Source organism: Drosophila albomicans, chromosome X, assembly GCF_009650485.2.
Source record: "Drosophila albomicans strain 15112-1751.03 chromosome X, ASM965048v2, whole genome shotgun sequence".
NCBI classification, from domain to species: domain Eukaryota; kingdom Metazoa; phylum Arthropoda; class Insecta; order Diptera; family Drosophilidae; genus Drosophila; species Drosophila albomicans.
This window is the reverse complement of record NC_047627.2, coordinates 9,982,348-10,006,482: the sequence shown is the minus strand read 5'-3', so window position 1 is coordinate 10,006,482 and position 24,135 is coordinate 9,982,348. Positions and strand designations below refer to the sequence as shown.

Below are 24,135 nucleotides of genomic sequence, written 5' to 3'. Positions count from 1 at the left end.
CAAAAAATTAAACTTTGTATAGCATACTTTGAGGGTTCAGCTGGGGTCATTTTTTGAAAATTGAATATATTGCGGCCATATCCTGTCGGATTTTCAAAGGACGCGTATTGCCAGGATCGCAAGGACCTCCTCCATCGATTGGCATCAACAAATTATAGGATCTTCTAAGGATACAAGATTTGGAATTTTTTGGTCCAAGGGCCAAAGGATAACTCGAGAACTACGAGGACAATTGGAATGTCCTTTGGGCAGTTAATAGGGCTTATTAATACCCATCGATTGACTTATCGCTTTCCAGGACATACGCAAGGACATTCACAAGTGATAGCCTCTTTTCTGTGTACTTTTATCTCGGATCCTGTAAGGATTTTCGTCCTTTTTAGTATGCCAATCGGTTTGAATTTACTAGATATATTCTTGTGCCAAAGGACATCGCGGTCGTCCTTCAAATGACCGAGAAATGATTATTTTTGACTATTGACGGATTTGTTTTTAATTTTGTGGGTTACTTTCAAATTTTTAATTTTGACGTCACTAATTTAGTAGGTGACTTGCTGTAGTTTTGCTTGCTTCTGATTTATGTTCGCCTAGTATTTCATTCGCTGACTAGTCAGTTTTTGCCATCATTTGATGCCTGTGCTTGGCCACTTGAAGCAGCCGTAAACTACAAAAAGAACCAAGTGAGCAGATGAAATACCAGGCGAACATAAATTAGTAGCGAGCAGAAATAGAGTAAGTCACTTGCTTATTTAGTGTCGGCAATTTTCACTCCTAAAAGTATGCTACACTATTTTAACAGCATTGCGCGCAAATTTCAAATAACGCATGCCCAGCAAATAATTGTAGTATACTTTCAGGCTGCACAAATTTAAATACTCATTGCGTCCATGAACCATAGATGGCGCTATTAAGACGTTGGTAACGAGGCTACAAATTACAATTGAATCTTTATAGCTAGTGCTAGACTTGGATCAGTTTGTGTTTGTAAGAGCAATCCTTGTGCCAAAGGACATAGCGATCATCCTTTCTGACCGAGATGCAGTGAATTATTGAAATTGTTGACTATTTTTCTATACCAATCCTTAACGACTTGGCAGACATTTGGCAAAAACAAAATTAATCAGACTAAAAATTATGTTTGTGTTTAAGGGTTTCGTTTTCTTGCCGGTTCCTATCAAAGGTAAGAGCCCGAAGACCTATTTTAATACAGTTGAAAGAGAACACAGCAATATTTCGTTTTATGAGTTTAAAATGTATTTATTTAGTTGTTGTTTTCATAAAGATGTAAACTTTATTACAATTTGCTAAAATGAAAAAAATACTTGTGGGTGAGCGAATTGAGAACAATTTGCCAGAGCAGCTGATGTCGTAAGAGGTATTAGCTATGCCGGGGCTGGCGTCTCGGGTGCCTGTTCCTGTAACACAAAACCAGAACCAGAACCGTATCAGTGGATCGAAGGTTCGATTCGAACGACATTCCTCATAGCCAGGTGCTCAGATTGTTGAGACGGTGATATCGCAAGTGCAGTGCAAAACGATGTCTAAAGGAATCTCAGCAAAGAAACAAATGCGTGTAAGCGTGCCCAAGGAACTGCAAACTGTGCTCACCTATGGATTACTCGCTACTATAAATGTGCCACAATAAAATAAAATGTAAATTGATAGTGTGGAAAACTAAAAGAAATTATTCCGAACTTCGTTAGTTCGTATTTGAAAAACATGCCAGACTTGAGATACTTGAACGAAAAGAATTTTACTTTTAAACTGTTGAAAACAGCTTTTATATTAACATCGACATCGACAAGAACTGAAAAGAAGGTATACGACGGGCGATTCTTTTTTTTGTAATTTAGTTTAATTTACATTAAAAAATAGAATTTGTAATTAATGAAATATAATAAAAAATAATTCATCAAATCGTTCAGATGTTTGAATGTTGTTTGAATCCTTGACTTGAATTATTTGTAGCTGGTGTTTTTTTTTGTAATGTTTTCTGATTAAGCTGTAGCGGTTGTTTATTTCATATGTACACACCCAAATATATAGATATATAAAGATATGTATGCCATATATCTGCGTTGTACATAGTTATAACATATAGATATATATATAATGAGAATATATACACGTATATTGATTGATAGTATTTTGCTTCAGATAATATTGTTGTGAATATTTTTTGTTGAATTATTATTTTGTTTAGGGCGGGAGTCACGGGTTCAGTGGACACTACTGGACGTAGACACTTAAGCTTCGGCCTCAACCTCCTCCTTTACCTTGGCATCGCCGGGCTTGCCCTTGGACCAGTCGGGTTTCTTCTGCAGAGTTCACAATCATCCAGCAGCAGATGCAGCATCACATGAAAGTAAAACGAAGGCATTAGTGAATGGTCCTCAAATTGGGGCTTAACATTTAACCAGAACATTCCGGATTCAACTGTGCTGGGCACTACGACGACAACTACATTCTACATATAATATTCTACTATACTAAAGAGTGTGTGTGTATTACAGATAAACAACATGTGAAATAAATACATAAAAGTACATTGAGACAGAAAGAAAGAGAAACAGAAAGAGAGAGAGAGAGACAGAGAGTGACGAGAGAGAGGACACTTGGTGCTTAACATAAACACACATTACACATTCTTACACTTTTTGGCTGTTTTTAGAGTAGCGGCATCTTTTATCTTTTTCTATAGAGCGTTTGCGCCGATTTTATATTGCGTTTGAAGATTGATTGCAGTATGGATAGATATATAGCAGATCAATTATAAAGTTTAAGTTCACATTCGGCTAGTTTATTCACTAGTCGTTGCATTTCATTTACTTAATATTGCGTATACGTAATCGTAGCTCTAATCAAGATTATTAACGCATCACTTACCTCCTTCTCTTCCTCCTCCAATGTGAACTCCTTCTTCTTGACCACCTTAAGTTGGTTGCGGAAGTTGAATTCAGCAGCCTTCTTCTGCAGCTTGGCGAATTTGTTTTCGTATTTGGAGACCTTCTTCAAGGCTGGCTTAACGCTGCACAAAAGATGTAAATCAAATTCAAATTAGATTCTAATTCGATATGGAAAATGTTGTGGATTAAACTTACAATTTGCCACGAAGATCGTTAACTTGGGCATTGAGATCGTTGATCTATGGTTGATCGCAGCGTGTGTGTGTGAGAGAGAGAGAATTGAAGAGGAAGAGAGAAATACATCAAGTTAATTATGAATATAAAATGTATCTAAAGTTCAAACTATTTGGTTCAATTGACATATAATCTAAATGTGGCAAACTACTTGAATATCAAAATCAAAATCAATATAAGCATGCATCATAGCGTGGATTTTGCAACATTTAGTAGTTGTTTTATTTCTAGTTCTCAAGGAAAACAAGATGCAAGCGGGAGCAAGCGGGGAGTTAAACTTACAGCTATCTCTAAAACTAAAACTAAAACTGAAACATTCAAGTGCAGATTCAGATCATTTATACTAGATTGCGAGTTAGAGCATGCGGAAGAACGAGCTAGATTAAGTTACGAGGCACAATTCGCAATTTTTTTTTTTTTTGATTTATTTGATTTAATTTGTTGCTTGTTGGTATAACGGTTGTTTTAACGGGACATCGGAGGAGCGTTGGTTCTAAGGTCGGTTTCTTTCTTTGACTGGTTTGGTTTTCTTATTTTATTTGTTTGGTTTTTGTTTTTTTGTTTTTTTGTTTTTTGTTTTTGTCGATTGAACAGCATAACATCCAAATGTCGATTTCTCTTCATAATTCTTAATTTTCTTTTGCTTTTTGTTTCGTTTTCATTTTCATTTTGCTTTTTCTTATCATTCATTGCTTTAGAGAGCATTTCATTTATTTTATATACGATATTATTGCGTTGACAAATTTTGTGACCTATTATTTATTATGGATTGGTACCTAACACACCTGAGCGTACGGATCTGGGGCCTGAGGTACTGCACAGCATGCCACATACATTACAAACATTGATTGATTGATTGACTGACTGAATTACAACTAATAATATTGTACACAAAAATATATATCAAATTGTCGATCAATATTTTTCTGCATTTTGTGATGTGTTTCTTTTCATTTGCTTCTTCATGTCTTTCATTTGTTTGTTAAGCTTTTATATTATATATATATTTTTTTTATAATTTTGTTCGGGTTCAATATAACAGAACGTGTTATCGGTAGTAGAACGGTGAATCGGTAAATCGGTAGAACGGTAAATCGGTAACGGTAACATTTAGTGGACAGCGGTGGCAATGATTAGCGGTAGCTGGTTAAAGCGAACCGACACTTGGACACAAATCAGAATCAGCCCCTATTTCCCCTTCCATTATTATCATTATTAGTCTTTTCATTTGAATTTCTTTCTTTTCTGGTTGTGAAATCAAGTTAAGAACTTAAGAAAATCGACGCTTGGCTTTTATGCTCTTCAATTGCTTGGATTTTACGCTTTTCTCAATTATAATAATAATTAATGTTGCTTTGCTGTTTTTTTTCTGTTTTTCTCTTTTTTTTTTCTTTTCTTCCTTTTTTTTAAGGTTAAGGCGAGCGTCAGATAGAAAGAGAGCGAGCTAGTTAAACGAACGATACAATGTTTTTATTTAATCGTCATTACACACATTACATTATTTACAATGAAGTGCGTGCGGTTGAGGTCGAAGTGGATTTGAAACTTTTTGGTTGATAGGTTCCAGCGCACAGGTTCTGTGTGTTGTAAAGTTGTGCTTGCCCCTTATTTGTTTGTTCTTGCTGCTTTCATTGTTGCAAAGGCAGGGGCAGGTTGTGTACACGTTGTTGTTGTGGTTATTTAATTATTGTCTGTGGTTTTGCTGTTGACTAGTTGTGTGTGTGTGTGTGCGTATGTGTGTGTGTGTGGCATTGCTGCTGCTTTTGACAAGTGCACATGCAGAACTTTTAATAAAATAACCATTGCCTACATTTGTGCGCGCGCGTGCTTTAATTTAATTGTTGTTGTTGCTTTATATTGTAGTAAGATTGTATATTACTTTGTCTGTTTCTGATTGTGTCGAAATTAGTGTGTCAACGTGTCTTGTGTGTGGGTGTGTTCTCGTGCTTGTGTTGTTGTTGTTGTTGTTGTCAACGGACGCACAGACAGAGGCAACAAAAGTAGGTGCAGATGACGCGTCAGCGAAACAAACAAATTATCACAGAATGAAAAACACAATTAAACAAAATTTAGATATATATATTTCATATATATTATTAAGAAGAAGTAGCGAAGAAGAAAACACAAAACAATGTCAGAAATTTTGGTGTGCAACAATTTGAAAATTTTCAAAAGAAATAACAGATCTAGTGAATATCGAAAAACAAAAGAATTTTTGTTTTTTTTTCGTTTTTTTTTTGCAGTGTTTTTGTTTGTGTACAATGTGCAATGTGAGTGCTTCGATTGCCAAATGGAATGTGCAGTAAATCGCAAGAATCTCAATCTAAATCTAAACAGCCTCAAAATGCAGTCAAAGTCGATTTTTTTTTTCTTTTTGGAGTCGTTGACCGAAGAATCTAACCTCACTTTGGCCAATATAAAAATATATATCTAAATCTCTTTAACTGTACGTAGCGTGAGGCGATAAACTTGTCTTTTTATTATGAAGTTTGTTCGATTGATTGATTGACTGATTGACTGATTGATGGCGTCTGTTGCTGCAGTTCTCTATGGCAATTTTCAACTCACACTTATTATCTTTTCTTTTCTTTTTTTCTTTTTAGTTTGGTTGTTGATTGGATTGTGTTTCCGTTTTGAATTTGTTGTTTTTTTTTTGATTTTTAATTAAAGGTAACATGAGATTAAGAACGGCATTAAAAACTTGAAAATCGAACAAAGAGTAGTAAGAATAATAAAGAACCATTTATATGTTGTACATAATATGTATAAATACGTATTTGAGTTGTTTTTTTTTTTTTTTTTGGTTTGAATGTGAACAATTAAGGAAACAGATACAAGAAAGAGACACAATAATTTAATAAAGAAAAAAAATATTCAAGAACTTTTGTTTGAACATGACATGAGCGCATACCGGAAAATTAAACATGGTACTAACAAAATTTTATGTTGCATTTGTCTGTTTTGTTTTTTTCTTTTGTATTTAGAGTTTGTATTTTTTTTTTGTTTTTTTTTTTTGAGATATGTTTGGTTCATATATATTGTAAACATATATATATGGATATTTGTTTTAAATTGAATTGAATTGAAAATTGTTGCAGTACCTCCCAGTCTTTTTTCCTGACTTCGTATTCCAGATCCCATTTCTGGCCTTCACAAATATACATACGCTCGTAATACTCTTCGCAAATCTCTTGCAATTCGCCTGTAAAAACATATTTTTGGGGTATTTGTTTTGTTTTTCTTTTTTTTTGTTTGTTTGTCGTTGTTTCGACGTTTTTACATTATTTTTTTTACGGTTTACTTTGTCACTACGAATCTTAAAGAACTAGAAATAACTTTCATGTTTTTTGTTTATATTGTTTTTATAAATTTATATCTACCATATATGTATATGCAAATATCATAATTATATAATCAGTTTATTTCTTTTATCGTTTTGTTTTCATTCTTTTTTTTTTAGCATTTGATGCAGCTTCATTAGATGTTATGTGTTCGGTAAGTTTTCTTTCATTTCGAGAATTGATTTGAATTGAAAAATAGAATTGAGTTTCGGGTGAACCTTTTTTTTTTATATATATATTTTGTTTTTTTTTGTTGGAATGGGGGCGCAACGTTCGGGTCTGAGAAATGTCTTTATACTGTTGTTGTTGGTTATGGTATTTGGTATATGTTATAATTGTGGTTTGAAAATTGATCATTTGAGCGAAAAATACTCCATAGTCGGACAAAATAGATTTTGATAGAATAACGCAGAAATATAGATAGAGAGAGAGAGAAAGAGATAGACTCATTCGGCAGGTTTAGTTGATAGTCACTATTAATTGAAGTTTTTTTTTGTTTTTAAGTATCTGCATTAACTTTAGCTTCGAGCCAAAGCCGAAGTCTGTTGTAATGAGAGAGACAACCTCTGAGAGAGAGAGAGAGAGTCCAGGATCAACAGTTAGCTCTCGTTTTGTTTAGATATCAAATTCAAAATCCTGATCAACGTTTCTCTGGAGGGGGTCTCCCGATTTGCAGAGTTCAAAGCTCGCGCCGATTTGCTTAGTATCGTGCGCCTTATATATTTATATATATGTATTTATATATGCAAATATTAAATAAGAAATTTGTTTTTTTTTATTGTTTTTGTATGGTTGTACTTTGTTTTTAAAGTTTAGAGCAGTTAAAAACAATATCAAAAATTAGGTTTCAAGAAGAAAGAAAAAGAATGAACTAAAAAAATATTATTAAGAAATATTCAGATAAAAAATTAAATATCAAGGGCAAAAAAAATAGAATAGTTATTATAATTATTATAATTATGATTATTGTAGTGATTATTATTATTGCTGTAGTTGTTGTTGTTGCTGTTTTGTTGTAGTTGCTGTTGTTGCTTTTTATATATTATAATAGTATAATAATTGTTGAATTCAATTGTAATAATAATAATTAAGAAAAAAAAAACATTCGCATTTTGGTTGCTCATTTGTTTTGGTATTTGCTTGTTGGTAATTCGGTATTTTGTGTTTAAATATTTGGTTTTTTTTTTTTGTTTTGGCATATTTGTATATTGTTTTCTTGAATTGATTTTTTGTTTTTTGGGTGCAAGGCAAAATTTGTTTGGAATTTACCTCTTGTGCTTTGACTTTCTGCACGTGCTCTAAATCAAATTTATCGCCCTCCAATTCGTAAACGCGTTGCCAATATTGTTTGCATATTGTTTGCAGTTCGGCTGTGGTATCGGTAAAGTAATCGGTAATCGTTATCGGTATCGGTATGCGTAACGTAAATAGTCCAAGTTGACGTAACCGCGTTACGTTCAATCGCAAAACGATAATCAAGTTCGAGTGTGCGTGTGTGCGTGTGTTGGTGAGAGAGTGAGTGAGAGAGAGAGAGAGTGTGTGTTTGTGATATAGTGTGTGTGTGTGTGTGTGTGTGTGTGTGTAAGAGTGTATTGTCATAGTCATTGCAGTGTAAATGTATGTGCAAAAAGTTACGCAGATTGATGCGGATATAAGAAAAAGACAGATAGTTATATAAAGAGAAAAGTGTGTGAAAGAGAGAGAGAGAGAGAGGAAGAGAGACAAATAGTTGTTTATGTTGAATGAAAGTTGTATTATGCGAGAGATTTCGGGTGATAGTGAAAGAAGGATATAGAATAAGAGAGAAAGATAGAGAGTGAAAGAGAGAGAGAGAGATAGAGAGAGACAGTGAGAGATCGATAGATTTTGTGAAGGAGTGACAGAGACGACGCACATGTTACGCGCGTTGTTCGGCGCGTGTCAGAGAAAGAGAAGGAATACAAGATTAATATCAAAGTCAGTTATTGAACTTTATCCTTAGCTCTATTCACCTATTCATACGAATTGCATATACATAAATACATAATAATGTGCTTTGGCATTATCATTATCATTGGCTTTATCATATTCATATTCATTTTGATTTTCATTGTCATTATTATTGTCATTACGTTTCTTTATTTTTCTGTTTTCTTTTTTCTTTTTTTTTTTGTTGTGTAGTGCGCTACATTTTGTTTTGTGTGTGTTTTCATGAGGTGTCTGTTGTTGTGGTACTTGTTGTTGTTGTTGTTGTGGTTGTTGCTATTGTAGTGGTTGTTGTTGTTGTTGTTGTGCTTGTGCTTGTGGCTGTGGCAGTGGTTGTGTCTGTGCTTGAGGTGGATAAGTGATAGACCCTGCTTAACAACTAAATGGCAGACCCCGTTTACTCATAGCTGGTTTCTTAGTTACTCGTTACTCATTACTCGTTACTCGTTATTCGTTGTTCGTTGTAATTGGGTTTTAGTAAAAGCTGTATACAAAATACAAAATAACAACAGCCTCTACGTGTTCTACGACAAAAAAGACACACACAGATTTATAACTAAAAACTTGTTAAATTGCTTAATCTAAATGGCGGCACATCAATCAAAGAAAAAAACAAAATCATGATGGCCAGCCAAAAAAAGTAGCGAGTAGCCAAGCTCAAAAAGCAAAATAGCTGGTCACATGACGAAAAGTTCTGTCAAGGTTGTCAGCTGTTGGTTTTCTTTTTTTCGGAGATGTTTTAGTAAAAGCAGCGAGTTATCTTCGGTCGACCCATATATTATTATTTAATTGGGAATCGAGTCGTGACCTCAAGCTGATAGAGTTAACTTTGGGTTAATGGCAGAAAGGATACTCTTTATTTTTTGGTTTGGTTTTATTTACTTGAATAGTTTTTGGCGTTTTCGTTTGTCGGGTTTTTGTTCACCAAAATTCAAATTCAAAGAGGGATATCAAATTTTGAAAGTGCGCTCTCTTGATGGCATTTTCGATTCAAAACTTGCATTGCTCTCATCCAAAATACAAAAATAATCAATGGACAAAAATACTATTGTGGGTTAACTACTACTATGCTCAAAAAAATCAATGTGATCTACAGCTACAGGATGCCCCAGTCGAATACACACACACGCTGAGAGTGAGAGAGACAAACAAAAGAGAGAGAGAGAGATAGAAGAGGGGATGGCCGCCAGATGGCGCTTTGGTGCCGGCATCTTTGAAATATTTGCATATATTTTTTCAGGTGCATCGGGTGTAAATTTTGTACTACGATCCGAAATGTGTGTGCGTGTGTGTGTGTCGGAGTGTGTGTGTGTGCGTGGAGCATTTTACGAGTGGTTATTAACAGTTTTTCACAAAAAAAAAACGTAATTATTCTACGAGACTACGGCAAGAAAAAATAGAGTACGACTCAAGTTCTCTGTTTGGTTTTGATTCTGAATTCTGTTTTTTTTTTTTTTTTGTTGTTTTCTAGAAAACAAGAGAATTGCAACAAATATTGAGTGAATCGGGTGCAACGCTTGCCTCATAATCCTTTCTGGCTACCTCGTGCTCCACATCGTATTTCTCAGACTCCAATTTCAGTATCTTACTGTAATAATCCTGACAAACTTTCTGTAGTGTATCTGCGAATGTTCAAAAACGAGTGAGTCGCGAGATTTCTCGACAACGACGCCAACTTGTGTGTGTGTGTGTGTGTCGAGGTGTGTGTGAGTGTTGGGTGTGAAACAAAGGGTGTAAAACGGGTGTAGATCAAGTGTTGCTTTTGGGGTGTTTTGTTTTCTTTGGTTGTGTAGTTTTTGTTGCATATGATACGACTTCCCAGAGACAGAGACGGAGACAAAGAGTGAAAGAGAGAGAGAATGGACGGGATAGAGAGCGCGACGAGAGCTAAAAGAGTTGTTTGGTAATACTGAGATCATTAAGTTGGGTTAAATATACGATATATACTTCCATATATACAAGGGACTTTTGTTGTTGATCAGTTGTTGGTTAAATTTTTGCTTGAGAATTAAGAGTGTATTATACAAGAGTGAGTAGACAGCAATTGTACATATAAGTATGTTGTAATTGAGATTTTAGAATTAGCTGCAGAATATAGAGATAAATATAGATATATATGTGTATAGAGAGAGACAGAGAGAGAGAGAGAGAGAGAGAAGGTGTTTGCTGCTTTTGCTTTAGCCATTTAGCTATTGCTCTTATGATTGTAGTTGTAAGTGTTAAGTTAAGTAGTTTTGATTTTGATATATAGTATGTGAAACGAATGCGATTCGCACTCATAGATATACTCTATATATATGTAAATATGTATGTATGATTTTGTTTGTGTGTACCTCAACATCCTTGCGCTTAACAACATACTCAAGATCATATTTCTGGTCCTCCAATTTATTAATCCTGTCATAGTGTTGCTTAATCAGGGTTTTCAGTGTATCTGCAGCCCAGATACACGGATACAATTGCAAATATATTTGTGAGTGTGTGTGTTTGTGTGTTTGTGTTGGGATAGATACATATACAATCATTGTGGACATGGGCGTGATTGTGTATGTGTATGTGTGTGTTTTGGGAATACGGGACACAGGGAAATATAGATTGGAGAGAGAGAGAGAGAGAGAAAAATAGACATATTTAAATACATATCAAATGCTTTTCTTGTGTACGCGTTTCTCTATGTTTAGGTGTATGTGTGTGTGTGCTTGTGCTTATGTGTGTGTGTCTGTGTGTGTGTGTGTGGAGCGCAACTTGTTGTTCATTTCTTTACAATTTTCATCGGTTTTTTTTCCAGTGTGCATGTGTAAGTGTGTGTGTGTGTGTGAGTGATGATAGATGACACTTTGTAGAATTTAATGTTTATGCATCATTTTTTTTCGTTTTTCGTTTGCATTGTTTTTTCTTTTGCATTGCTTTTCTTTTCTTTTTAGATATGATGAGGAGAACAGCAAAAGCAAATTCAAAGTTGCCTTCAATTTACTTTTGCTGTTCACTCTTCACTTTTCTTTTACGCATTTTTTATATTCATTTCTATGCTTTTCTCGATTATTATTTCATAGTTCTATAAAAAGTTTAATTTACGCCATTTCTTTTTTTTTTGGGTTTTCAATTCAAAATTTGTTGGATTTGATTCGCTTGGACCGCAGAGACTTACCTTCGCTGGCATCACTGAGATTCCTTGGGCTGCCGCAACGTTCTTCAATGATGCGTCTACGTTCAGCCGCTTTGCGTTCCTGTTCTTTCTTCAATTCCTCAGCGGCTTTCTTGCGCAGCAACAACTGCAAAGCAGAATGAATAATGATAAGTGGATGGAAACCAAGATGCGACAAAACATTGGACACTTACCCGGAGTTTCTTCTTCCTTTCTGGGGTCATGAAACCCTTCTTGGCCTTCTTGGCCTTGGAGGCTTCCTCCATACGCTTGCGCACCTCAGCACGCTTGCGCTCGATCTCAGCCTGTTTAGCCTTCTTAGCCTGCAAAAAGGAGGGGGAGGGGAATAACATTCGATCAATCAATCAACGCTCTCGCTGATGCACAACATTTAGATGGCACACGCATAATGGTGATTATATCTTTGCAGATATACGATTCGTTGAACAATTTGGAAAACGAGGGGGAGGGAGGAGTGGCGAGATCACAACTTGTTGGACGCTGAGGCGATTGCCGATTGCCGATTGCTTAAGGCACGGCTACACGTACACCAGTGTACCTCCTCGGCCTTCACTTTCGGATCATTGGGATCCTTGGGGGGCCCGGCGGGCGCTGCTGCCGCCGCTTTGCCATTGGCCGCCGGCGCCGCTGCCGCTTTGCCATTAGCAGCTGGAGCCGCTGCAGCTTTGCCATTGGCAGCTGGTGCAGCTGCAGCTGGAGCTGGCGCCGCTGCTGCTGCCTTTTTCTGCAATCACAAAGAGAGAGAGGGTATAAATATCATTTGAAATGGAAAAGAATAAAACATAAAAAGACGTTGAAGACAGCACAACAAGACAAGACAAAACAGGACAAACGACAAACAATCATCATAGACATTGATCACTTGACGACTGTTTCCCCTGTTATCGCGTCTGCTGAGCTCTCTTGTCTCTTGTTTCTTGTTTCTTGTCTCTGCAAGCAAATCTGTGAAAGCAAAATGGAACTAGTTGCAGCGTGAGAAAGCCTTAGACTAAGTTAGTGTTAAGCTTGGCCATAGATTATGCATCTCTTACTCACCTCAACAGTTGTAACTCCCTCGGCGCAGCAGAGTTCGATTCTCCAAAATGATCACACACACACTATTTTTGCACTTTTAACACTGTTAACTGCGAAATGGAAGTTTAGTTAGTTATGTCTCTAGACAAAGCTGGTTTGCTGGTTCAGCGATACTTACCTCACCTCATCATCAGCCATTTTGATTTGTGTTTTTAGTTACTGCAAGTAGAGAAAGAGTCGAGCACAACGGTTGAATGATTAGTGAATGCAACTAACAGAAGCTGTGATGTTGATGCTGCTGTTGCTGATGCTGATGTTGCATGACATCATCACGACACACATACACACACACACACCCACACACACACACACTCAGAAAGAGAGGGGGTGTGTGGGTGAAGCGACAGGCTGTCGCTTAATTGGCTTGTACAAAATGTTCCATAAATCCAAAATAATAGCCTGATTTCTACTGCTTCTACATCGACATACATACACTAGACGGAACACACACACACGCAGACACATACATCCATGTGGCGGGGGCGAGCACACAGTGCGTATGCGCAATGCATATAGATAAACAGATTACGTATACGCCAGCGTTGCCGCACCGTATATGGGGGGGCCGCCTGCTGATCGCACGCTCGCTCTCGCACTCTCTCGCTCTCACTGCTGCCACTCTGCTGGCAGGTGCGAGCGAGACACAACTAATATTTTTTTTTTGCCTATCGATATCCAATTACAAAAGGTGAGAATGGGAATGAGAGCGAGAACGAGAACGAGAACGAAAGCTCGTTACGCACAGCAGAAAAGCTCACTCACGCGAAAGCTGTGCTAAAGCTAATGCAACCACCGAAGCAAGTGATTGATCAAGTCCATTGATTAGCCAGATACTTGATGATTATGCTCTCTCGTTCATGGCATTGCTGAACTTGTAGCTGCCAAACCTTAACGACAGCTGAACCTAGACAAGTCAAGCCAAATGGGTCAACTAAATTGAGTATTTACTATATTAGTAATTTCACTGAAGGACGCGTCGAAAAAGCTTAAAAGTGCCAAAGCTTTGCCTTGACGCAATAACAATAACAAAAGCTTCGCAAATTCAAAATGGAATTCGAAAATATATATAGAAATAATCTTAGATATTGAGTGCTATCTATACACCGAGAATTTACTCGAATATATGTAGTAAAGTTATGCTTTCTATAATTTTTCAAACTGATCGTCAGCTTTATAACCAACAACTTTATGGCTAAAGCAGTTGAGTTTCGAAATTTCCAAGTTCAGCGCGAAGTCCGTCGGTTCAATTTCAAATCTTTTTTTTCTATATATTCATAGTATATATGCGTATATATATCTGCGTACGAATATATATATATACATATATCTGTGTGTGTGTGTGTGTATACAATGGCACATTTCTATTTTGGGGCAGTTGCCGCTGTCGCTGTTGCTGTTGCTGTTGTTGTTGCTGCTGACTTGGCTTTTGGCTTATTCGCTGCTAGCTGCTCGCTTCTGTATCTGTATCTGTATCTGTATCTGTGTGGCTGTCTCTTGTATCTGACAGCTACATTTTTAGCTTTTGCACGCACACACACACACGCACACACACACACAGAGATATAGATGTCTGTGCGCATATGTATCACACTCCTTACATAATCGTTGCGAATTATGAATCGAACATTTCAAAAATTCGAAAATCAAATTCGTATTCAATTTCAAAAAGAAAATCAAATCTCTTCTTTTCTCAAAACATTTGATGAAAGCGCATTTTTGCTTTGTTAATCCTTGGCTACGCTTTTGCTGTCGTACTTTTTTGGAGCACTTGAAAAAAATATTGTAAAAAAAAATACGCAAAAAAAAGTAACTAGAAAAAAAATGTGTTGAGTTATATCCATGATATATGGAGATATGGAGGATATAAAGTCGTTAGATTGTCACACGCACGCGTTGTTCATTCAAAAGTTTTCTTGTTCTTTTGTTTTTGTTCGTTGCACACAATTTGTTGTTGGTTTTTTTTTTTTGCATTGTTGTTGAATGTCGATTGAATTTATTTTTTTGGTTTTTTTATGCAGTCGATGCAGCTGAAGTTTTTCTTTTTCTTTTTCGTTTTCTTTTTCTTTTTTGCTGATCATGGTTATTATTTTGGAACAAGTATGGATTTGCTTTGATATGCTTTGCATATTTTGTTGCATTTCTTTTGTGCCAGAGAAAAAAAACTTGTGGCCAGAGCAGCAACCCACACTCACCTTCAAGGAATTAGAAAAAAAAGAAAAAAAATTGAGCGATGCTGTCGATCACACGAATCGGATGGTACTGAACGACACAAAAAGACTGAACGGTCCGACGATCCACGGCAGACTATATTCTAGTGGCGGCCAACCGATGGATACAGATACCGATTCGGAATCCGATTCAGATTCGGATTCGCCACACACACACACACACACACATGGATACACATATGCATGCATACACATACACGCATCGATATCTATCCGCCCACCTGCCCGTCCTTCGACTGTATTTTGGACGCTTGCTCTCGCTGTGCACACCACCAAGCAGAGAGAGAGAGAGCTAGAGTGGGAGTGAGCGAGAAGGCAAACGTGTGTGAGTGAGCGAGAGGGACGAACGTGCATATGTATTTGTGGCTATGTGTCTGTATCTGGGCGCACATCCTAAAAATAGACGGCGCTGGCAACCCAAATCGAAATGGATACCGAAAAATGTGTTGCCCACGTTTTCATGGTGTTGGTGTTGCTTCTCTTGTTGTTCTTGTTGTTTCTCTAGTTGTTGTTGTTGCTGTTGTTGTTGTTGCTGGCGCTGCGCTCTGCGATCAGCCAGTGGCCAACGACTCGACTTTATGCTGCCTGCTGCAAGGCACTTGGAGAAACCAGCCAAAGCAAATGTGTGTGCATGTGTGTGTGTGTGTGTGTGTGTGTGTGTGTATCACATAATGTGCGTGTGTGTGTGTTGGCTATGTAAGCGGAGCCGCTTGGAATTCAATGCATGTATAAAAATAAGTTTGCTCCAGTTGAGCGGTTCAGTTGAGTGGGCCAGCGATACGATTCTCTCGCCACCGTCGTCGTTGTCTTTGATGGCGGCCTCCATATGCAATTAACCAGGCATGCAAACAATAGCGAAAGCCAAACAATTTGACAAACGTTGCGACTGCAACCCTGGCTACCCCAAAAGATATCCCAAAACAGAAATCAAAGGAAAAAGATATAACGAATACAATTCCTTAGCCTTCAAGCTAATCATAATAAAGATTATAAAAGAAGGAATTGAAAAATCGAGCAAAGAAGTTCATTAAATGCTCATTTAATTATTCATTCCATCAAAGTGTAACAATAATTCGGTTTGTCTTCTATTCCCATTTTAATCGCCTTTGTTTATTTTTACTCTCTCTACTCTCCACTCTCCATTCGAAATTATGAACTTAATCTGCAGTCGAAGGCACTTCAGATACATTGTGTATGTATCTATTTTCAGATGCTATGAAATGACCTATTTACTGAGGACGCGAACTCGGTTCGCAGCACAGAACAGCACATCAAAAAAAAATCAAAATCAAATCAAACAAGAAGTGAAACGATTTCAAGAGCAACAAACTTAAAACGAATTTGGATTTATGTAATCGCCAAATATTATACTATATATTGCAATTTACTTGCGAAACATATTTTTGTTGAAATCAAATAAGAGACAACAACAACAAAATTGTGGCAAACAATCAATTAAGTGCGGAAATCTTGCCCTAAAACTACGAAACGAATCATACATAATATGTCTATATATATAGTATATATATGTATGCGTATATAGTATATATATCTATACATAGATTGTATGATTTGGCAAAGTGTGTGTCGATGACGCTGCAACGCGTCGTATGCGCAATCTGCCAAAGGCAAAGGCAAACAATCAGCAAAACACAAATCAGACAAAACAGACAGTTGCACACGTCGATTCAGAATCAGAATCCGATTCAGATACAGATACAGATACAGATACAGACACACAGATATATTATCTTTAGGCAGCTGCCTTGCAAGCTCAGTGCTAATGTGCAAAAAATTTCCTAAAAATTCCCCAACACAAAATTGTTAATGTTGCTGTTGTTGTCTTTGAAGCAATTTTCGTTTCAATCACGTCTGATTATGTGCGTATGTGTGGGTGTGTGTGTGTGGGTGTGAGTGTGTGGGCGTGCATTACCATATAGCCAGCATTTAATTTGTAGATATGTATAATATATACACTTCTTTCTCTATATATATACATATGTATATATGTACTTCGATCTCTCTGTAAACTTTCGTGTTGAAAACAACAAAGAATTCTTCAGCTTCTTCAAAATTTCTACACATTGAAATTTCGAAATTATTTGTTGTTGCTGCTATTTTCTTCATTCGTTTTGTGTGTGTTTTGTTTTTCATTTTTGAGAAAAAATTTTGAATTTTCTATTTCTTGGTCGGGTCGGGCGTGTTTTGTTTGTCTTGTATTTAAATAGAACATTTTGTAGGCAGCAGCAGCGTGAGATTCATGTAGCGCAGCGAGCATCTCTGATCTTCTATCTTCTATCCATGAGATACACGCTGCGTTTAACACACACGATTCCGCAGCACCAAATGTAAATAAATAAATATATATTCGAGCAAAAATACATGTGTAATCATCAATATTACTATTTGCGATATTGTTGAATTCCATTAAAGATACCATTTTGAAATGTTAAAGCTTCGTTGTTCAATTTTTGATTTTCGAACGGTTTATTTTGTATTCTTTTTACTTCGAATATTAACATAGATATAACTTTTTGATTTTCTAAAATTTCAATTCTTTTGCAATCTTTTGAATTGGAATATTAATTTAAATATATATTTTTATGTGTGGAAAATACTTTGATCGATTTTTTTTGATATTCTGCAATTTTCAATTTTTTGCAATTTTTCAATTTAACCATTAAAAAAAGATATTTTGCGAACTTAGAATTTTTCAAAATTTTATTTAAATTTTAATATTTTCCCATTTTTATATTAATGTCATTCAACCAAAACAAATATTGGCTTAGATTTATATACTTAATGAGTATTTCGATATTTTAATTTAGAGTAGAAAAAATTGAATATTTTAAACAAATTTGAAATTGGTTTTTAATTGAATTCAGACAAAATTCAATTTCGTTTACAATTTTAATATAAACCAATTTCAATAGCATTTATAAATATAGTAAAAAGTTAACAAAATTGTACAGCATATTTTTATATATAGTGTAATGTTGTAAGTTTAAAAAATATGTATAAGTTAAGAAAATACTTTTTTATTGCGTATAAAATTAAAAAATTATGGAGATGTTATTATGAATTGAAAATGTAAATCAATAACAAATAAAATTGATGACATTAAAATGAATTCATTTGTATAAGAAACACAATTAATTTATTGTAGAATTTAAAGAGTATTGAAGATATTGTTATATATTAATAATGTAGATAAATAAGAAAACAACAAATTGAATTAGAATGAAGTAATTTGCATTGAAAATCACATTTTAAAATACCAAATCCAATATAAATTTTAAAATTTTTGAAAATTTCAAGATTTTTCAAAGTATTAAATTTGTGAACCCATTTTAACCATATTTAAATTTGGCCTTGAATATATTAAAGGGTCAGTGTTATTAAGAAAACAAATATGTTAAACCACAAGATAAAAAAAGGTAGCTGATAATTTAATTCGTCTATGCCCAATACTTGAAAATTTGACAGCTTCGTCTGCTTCATTTTCTTCTGTTTCTGCTTCGTCTTCTTCTTCTTCTTCTTCCCGCCAATGCTTCTATTTTTATGCTGAAAGCCGTTTGAAACAGTTTTGAGCAGCATTTTCAGTAAATGGCCAACACAATTTATGATGCTCGATATTGTTTTCTCTACGCCCCTGTGTGTGTGTGTGTGTGTGTGTGTGTGTGTGTGTGTGTGTGAGTTGCTGTTTTGCTTTTGGTCAAGTTTTTTTGTGTGTGCTATTTTGGGACTTTGGCAAACAGGAAACTGCGGGCGGGCAAGGCAAAGGCAAAGGCAAAATGAAAAAGGCAAGGCAAGGTAAGTACTAAAGGTCCACACACACACACTCACACACATTCGAGTGTTGTAGCACTTGGAATGCGTCAAAGCAAAACAAACGTCATAACGTCATAAGTGTGTGGCTGCTGCTGTTGCTGCTGTTGTTGCTGCTGCCCTTAGCCAGCAACATGAACAGGCTGCAACCCCTTTTTGGCCTTGTGTTGTGCGTTGCGAACTACCTGATAACAATTTGACGCCGCCGCCAACCTGCGTCTGCCGCCGTCGCCTTGCCGCCGCTCCTCTGACCCATATAAGGCTTTACAGCTACAGATACAAATGCAGATAGAGATGCGAGATACAAACGCATGCAGATACGGATAGTTGTAGGCAGAGAGAGAGAGAGAGAGAGAGAGAGCGAGATGCTACAGCTACAGATAAGCACAACAAATATGAAATCACACACACACACACACACACATATATGCTCTCTCTCTCTCACACACATTTGCATGGCTAAGAGTTGCAGGGAAGCTGCAACAACTTGCACTAGTTTCATGTTGCACGTCACTGACGACCGGCAATGACGTCATTAACCATGCTGCCTGCTGCCTTGCAACGCTGCCACGCGGTGGCATGCAACAGCCATGTGGCGCCCAATTGATGGATGCACAATGCCAGCAATAGAAGCAGCAGCACCTCAACTCACACACAGTTAAACTGTGCCAAATCCCGGTTAACAGTTTTAACCACTTTACTGTGCGTCCCTTTTTTTTTGTTGTCTTTTGCTGACTTGACTTGACTGCTTCAGCCCTGTTTTGTTCGGCTTCGGCTTCAGCTTTGGCTGTTGCCTCAGCTTTGGCTGCTGCTGCTGCTGGGTCATGCCACTTCGAAGGTCGCTCTGACTGCGTGTGTGCTGATTCGGTTTATTCGCTTTTGTCGGTCTGACGTTAGCAACTGCCGGCCTCCGCTTCACTTTCCCTTCACTTGCAACGCCTTGCTCTCCTCTCAGTTGCCAAGCTCCTCTCCTCTCGACTCCTCTCTTCTACTGGGGTTCGCCTTGAACCAACTCTGCTCTCTTGCAGTTTTGTGAATGAAAATTTTGTGCGCCCTGCACGCGTCATCAATGGCACACACACACACACACACACTCGATAACAATGTGTGTATGCATAGAATGTGCTGAACGAGAGAACGAGACCCAAACCCAGACCCAGACCCAGATCATAAAAACCCAGACCCAGACGTCATCTGTTTTGTTATTGAGAAATGCATTTGCTGCAACACCAAATGCAACATCCAAATTTGGATATACAAATGCGAAATTACAAACACTACCAACACTTTCAACAATTATACCCACAAAAAAAAAATAACTAAGAAATATATCAATTGTATATAAGCAATTAAGATAGCTACTGGATGCTAGATAATGAAAGCAAAACAATGCGTTATTATACTTAAAATTTACCAAATTAATGTATTGCAAAAATACTAAAAACACGTTAAATTCATATTTGGTATATTAATATAATACTATATTAAAGATAGAGCGCAGAATATACCAAATTGTCAGCCAAAGCAACTAATAACTTCTACAATTCTGATCACAACCAAATTTTTGGGAATCATAAAAACTTAGTTAGTTAGTTAATAATTATAAAAACAAAAGGATGCATATAGAATAGAAGGGTATGGTATAACTATAAAGTATATATAATATTATACATATGCATATGGTCAAGGTCTACAGTCAAAATGATATAGCCATGTCCGTCTGTCCGTCCGCTCGTATGTTATCTTTGTTATGCTTGCACGCAGTTCAAGTTTGTTTGCAATTTTTGCCACGCCCACTTCCACTTCCCGCAAATCGATAAAAAAATAAATAAAAAGCGTAGATTTGAAGCTAGAGTTATGGTATATTTGGCACTTGATATAAATATGTCAAATATAGCCTTTAGTATATTTTTAGTATTTTTGTGGTATATTAATTTGGTATATTTTAAAATTAATACCGCTTGCTTTAATTCAATGTGGGTAGCGGATATCTCACAGTCGAGCACACTCGTATGTAGTTTTCCTACTTGGTATCAAATAGAGCCTTTAGTATATTTTTAGTATTTTTGTAGAATATTAATATGGTATATTTTAAAATTTATACCGCTTGCTTTAATTCAATGTGGGTAGCGGGTATCTCACAGTCGAGCACACTCGCACTTGGTATATTTGTAGTATTTTTGTGGTATATCAATTTGGTATATTTTAAAATTAATACCGCTTGCTTTAATTCAAAGTGCTTTGCAGGTATCTCACAGTCGAGCACACTCGCATGTAGTTTTCCTACTTGGTATATTTTTGATACAAATATATCAAATAGAGCCTTTGGTATATTTTTAGTATTTTTGTGGTATATTAATTTGGTATATTTTAAAATTAATTAATTCAATGTGGGTAGCGGGTATCTCACAGTCGAGCACACTCGCATGTAGTTTTCCTACTTGGTATATTTTGGATACAAATATATCAAATAGAGCCTTTGGTATATTTTTAGTATTTTTGTGGTATATTAATTTAGTATATTTTCAAATTAATACCGCTTGCTTTAATTCAATGTGGGTAGCGGGTATCTCACAGTCGATCACAGTCGAATGTACTATATGTTAGTTTTCCTACTTGGTATATTTTTTATACAAATATATCAAATATAGCCTTTGGTATATTTTTAGTATTTTTGTGGTATATTAATTTGGTATATTTTAAAATTAATATCGCTTGCTTTAATTCAAAGTGCGTAGCGTGTATCTCACAGTCGATCACACTCGCATGTAGTTTCCCTACTTGGTATATTTTTGATACAAATATATCAAATAGAGCCAGTGGTATATTTGTAGTACTTTTGTGGTATATTAATTTGGTATATTTTAAAATTAATACCGCTTGCTTTAATTCAATGTGGGTAGCGGGTATCTCACAGTCGATCACAGTCGAATGTACTATATGTTAGTTTTCCTACTTGGTATATTTTTTATACAAATATATCAAATAGAGCCTTTGGTATATTTTTAGTATTTTTGTGGTATATTAATTTGGTATATTTTAAAATTAATATCGCTTGCTTTAATTCAAAGTGCGTAGCGTGTATCTCACAGTCGATCACACTCGCATGTAGTTTTCCTACTTGGTATATTTTTGATATAAATATATCAAATAGAGCCTTTGGTATATTTTTAGTATTTTTGTGGTATATTAATTTGGTATATTTTAAAATTAATACCGCTTGCTTTAATTCAAAGTGCTTAGCACGTATCTCACAGTCGAGCACACTCGCATGTAGTTTTCCTACTTGGTATATTTTTTATATAAATATATCAAATATAGACTTTAGTATATTTTTAGTATTTTTGTGATATATTAATTTGGTATATATTAAAATTAATACCGCTTGCTTTAATTCAATGTGGGTAGCTGGTATCTCACAGCCTCTCTCATCTCATGTAGCTTTCCTACTTGTTTTAATTTCACAAGTGTAGAAACAAAATACAACTTATTCATATTTTTGCAATTAAATGACAGATTGTTTACGTGCGGCTAATTAGATCGAATGTCAACGGAAATTATGTGTCCATCAAAATGCACAAAATGTTCAATAACATTTCAAAATTAATTTCATTGCGCATTATGAGCAAACAACAGTTTCAGTTCACTGCTTCTGTAACTCATTAATTCCCTTTTAATGAAACTGAAACTGAAACTGAAACTTTTCATTTACTTCCCCACAAACATACTATTGGTTGGCCAAAAAGTCTTGCGGTATTTCCGATAGGTGTCTTTGCAAGCGCGTAGATCAATAAAAATACCGCAAGACTTTTTGGCCAACCTAATATTTATGTTAAACAAATGTCGAATTGCATTTGACCACAGCTCAAGGGCTAAGCTAAAGAAATATATGTATATACGTAATTCACTTCTTGTCGAAAATGCGTTGTAAACAATAAACATTTGTTGTCATTCTTTTCATGCTAAAAATAAATAAATATGTATTTCGAAAATATATATATTTCAAGTAGTTGACCGATTTGTTTCGTTTTCCAATGCGTAGAAAAACAAAAAGACAATTTTTGAAAACAAATTCTAAGATTGACACTTAAAAATCGAATCTTCATTTAATATTGTTGATAATTATGTTAAATAATGATTGTAATACATTTATTTTTTTTAGAAAAAATACAAAACTGCAAGAATTTACTCATTTTTTCAATTTTTTAGCATAATTTTAAAATCAACTTCATACACACATTAAAATAGCAGCAGAATATTGCTTGTCATTAAATACGGAACGACTTGAATGTAATATTATTGCTTTAATGCAGCCACGTAAAAGCAAAAAGACAAGCAGACTGCTGTCAGCTTACAAGCAATTCGCTTTACAAATATTACGTATACGCACCATATGTCAAATTAGTTGCCAGCAATTTAGTTTGCGCTTTATGAAGTATTCGCAAAATTTAATGACTGTATGCATAAAAAGGAAAAAGAATTCACTTTCAGAATTTTAGTTATCTAACAAATATACTTGTAAAAATATTTCAATCCCAAAACTTAAAATGAACAATGAAAATTAAAAACAAGTCAGAAAGCTAGTTACAGTCTAATGTGCGAATAAGCGAAACAATGCTGTATTTTTCCTTAAAATATACCAAATTATTATACTACAAAAAATTAATATATAATATAAAAAGGAAATATAAAGCTAAATAAAAAAAGAACTAAATATAAATAATGTGAATTGACAAAAGCACTAAAAATAAAATTACTATTGAGAAATGCATTTTTGTAGTTTTTTTTTTTTTGGAAGCAACTAATATTAAAATAAAGATGAATAAAATCTAAAAATTGTGAATTAACCAAAGGCTTAAATATTAAATGCTTGCTATGAAATTTATATTAATTAGTCATATTGCCATCAAATGTTAACAAAATAAAACAAATAAGTATAAAATGAATATTACAAAATGTATTTTAAAATTTATTATTGAGATTCTTTGCTATAGTTTTTGTAATCTTATTATTAAGATTTTTTGCTATAGTTTTTGTAATCTTCATTCAAGAAAGTCTATTTCTAGAATTTAATTCTTCCTAATCTATGAAGTTATGCTCTCAATTTTATTTTAAATAAAAATATGATGCTGATGAAAGCGAAGCTTTTAGTACGCAACTTTGCTTTAAAAGTATCTTTGGCTATTTTCATATTGTGCTTAATCTATTTAGTGTAAGTAATAAATTAAGCTTCAAGGCTGCAAAGATAATTGCTTCCGGAAATCAGCGAAAATCTGTATGTACTTAGTGATTTTGCGTAAAATGTAAATTGCATTCTGTGGTGCGCAAAGTGGAACTGAGACTCGGACTTGCTTGAGGTAAAGCATTTACTCTCTGTCGGTGGCATCCACATG

The 24,135-nt window shown here is 35.2% G+C and overlaps 1 protein-coding gene across 10 annotated transcripts; it reads right to left on the bottom strand.

Moving 5' to 3' along the window:
* Window positions 1-1,833: 1,833 nt before the first annotated feature.
* Window positions 1,834-15,016, bottom strand: LOC117569796 (troponin I). Of its 10 annotated transcripts, XM_052006482.1 has the most exons (10): window positions 14,879-15,016; window positions 12,810-12,845; window positions 12,151-12,336; window positions 11,786-11,914; window positions 11,595-11,718; window positions 6,242-6,342; window positions 3,102-3,145; window positions 2,887-3,028; window positions 2,653-2,695; window positions 1,834-2,318 (listed from the first exon to the last, which is right to left on the bottom strand). In XM_052006482.1, coding segments are annotated over exons 2-10 (786 nt in total). In that variant the 5' UTR covers window positions 12,825-12,845; window positions 14,879-15,016; the 3' UTR covers window positions 1,834-2,316. The 10 variants fall into 10 exon arrangements, with proteins under 10 accessions (XP_051862442.1, XP_051862433.1, XP_051862439.1 ...); XM_052006473.1 differs by lacking the exons at window positions 2,653-2,695; window positions 6,242-6,342 and adding an exon at window positions 9,968-10,068; XM_052006479.1 differs by lacking the exons at window positions 2,653-2,695; window positions 6,242-6,342 and adding an exon at window positions 7,751-7,851.
* Window positions 15,017-24,135: the final 9,119 nt, after the last annotated feature.

What these genes read in the sequence shown, in the direction of transcription:
- LOC117569796 (XM_052006473.1), bottom strand. An exon ending in TCTCAGTGATGCCAGCGAAG is followed by an intron (nt 10,069 to 11,594) that starts GTAAGTCTCTGC and finishes GAACATTCGCAG; the next exon opens with ATACACTACAGAAAGTTTGT. An exon ending in TAGCCAGAAAGGATTATGAG is followed by an intron (nt 3,146 to 9,967) that starts GCAAGCGTTGCA and finishes GATCAACCATAG; the next exon opens with ATCAACGATCTCAATGCCCA.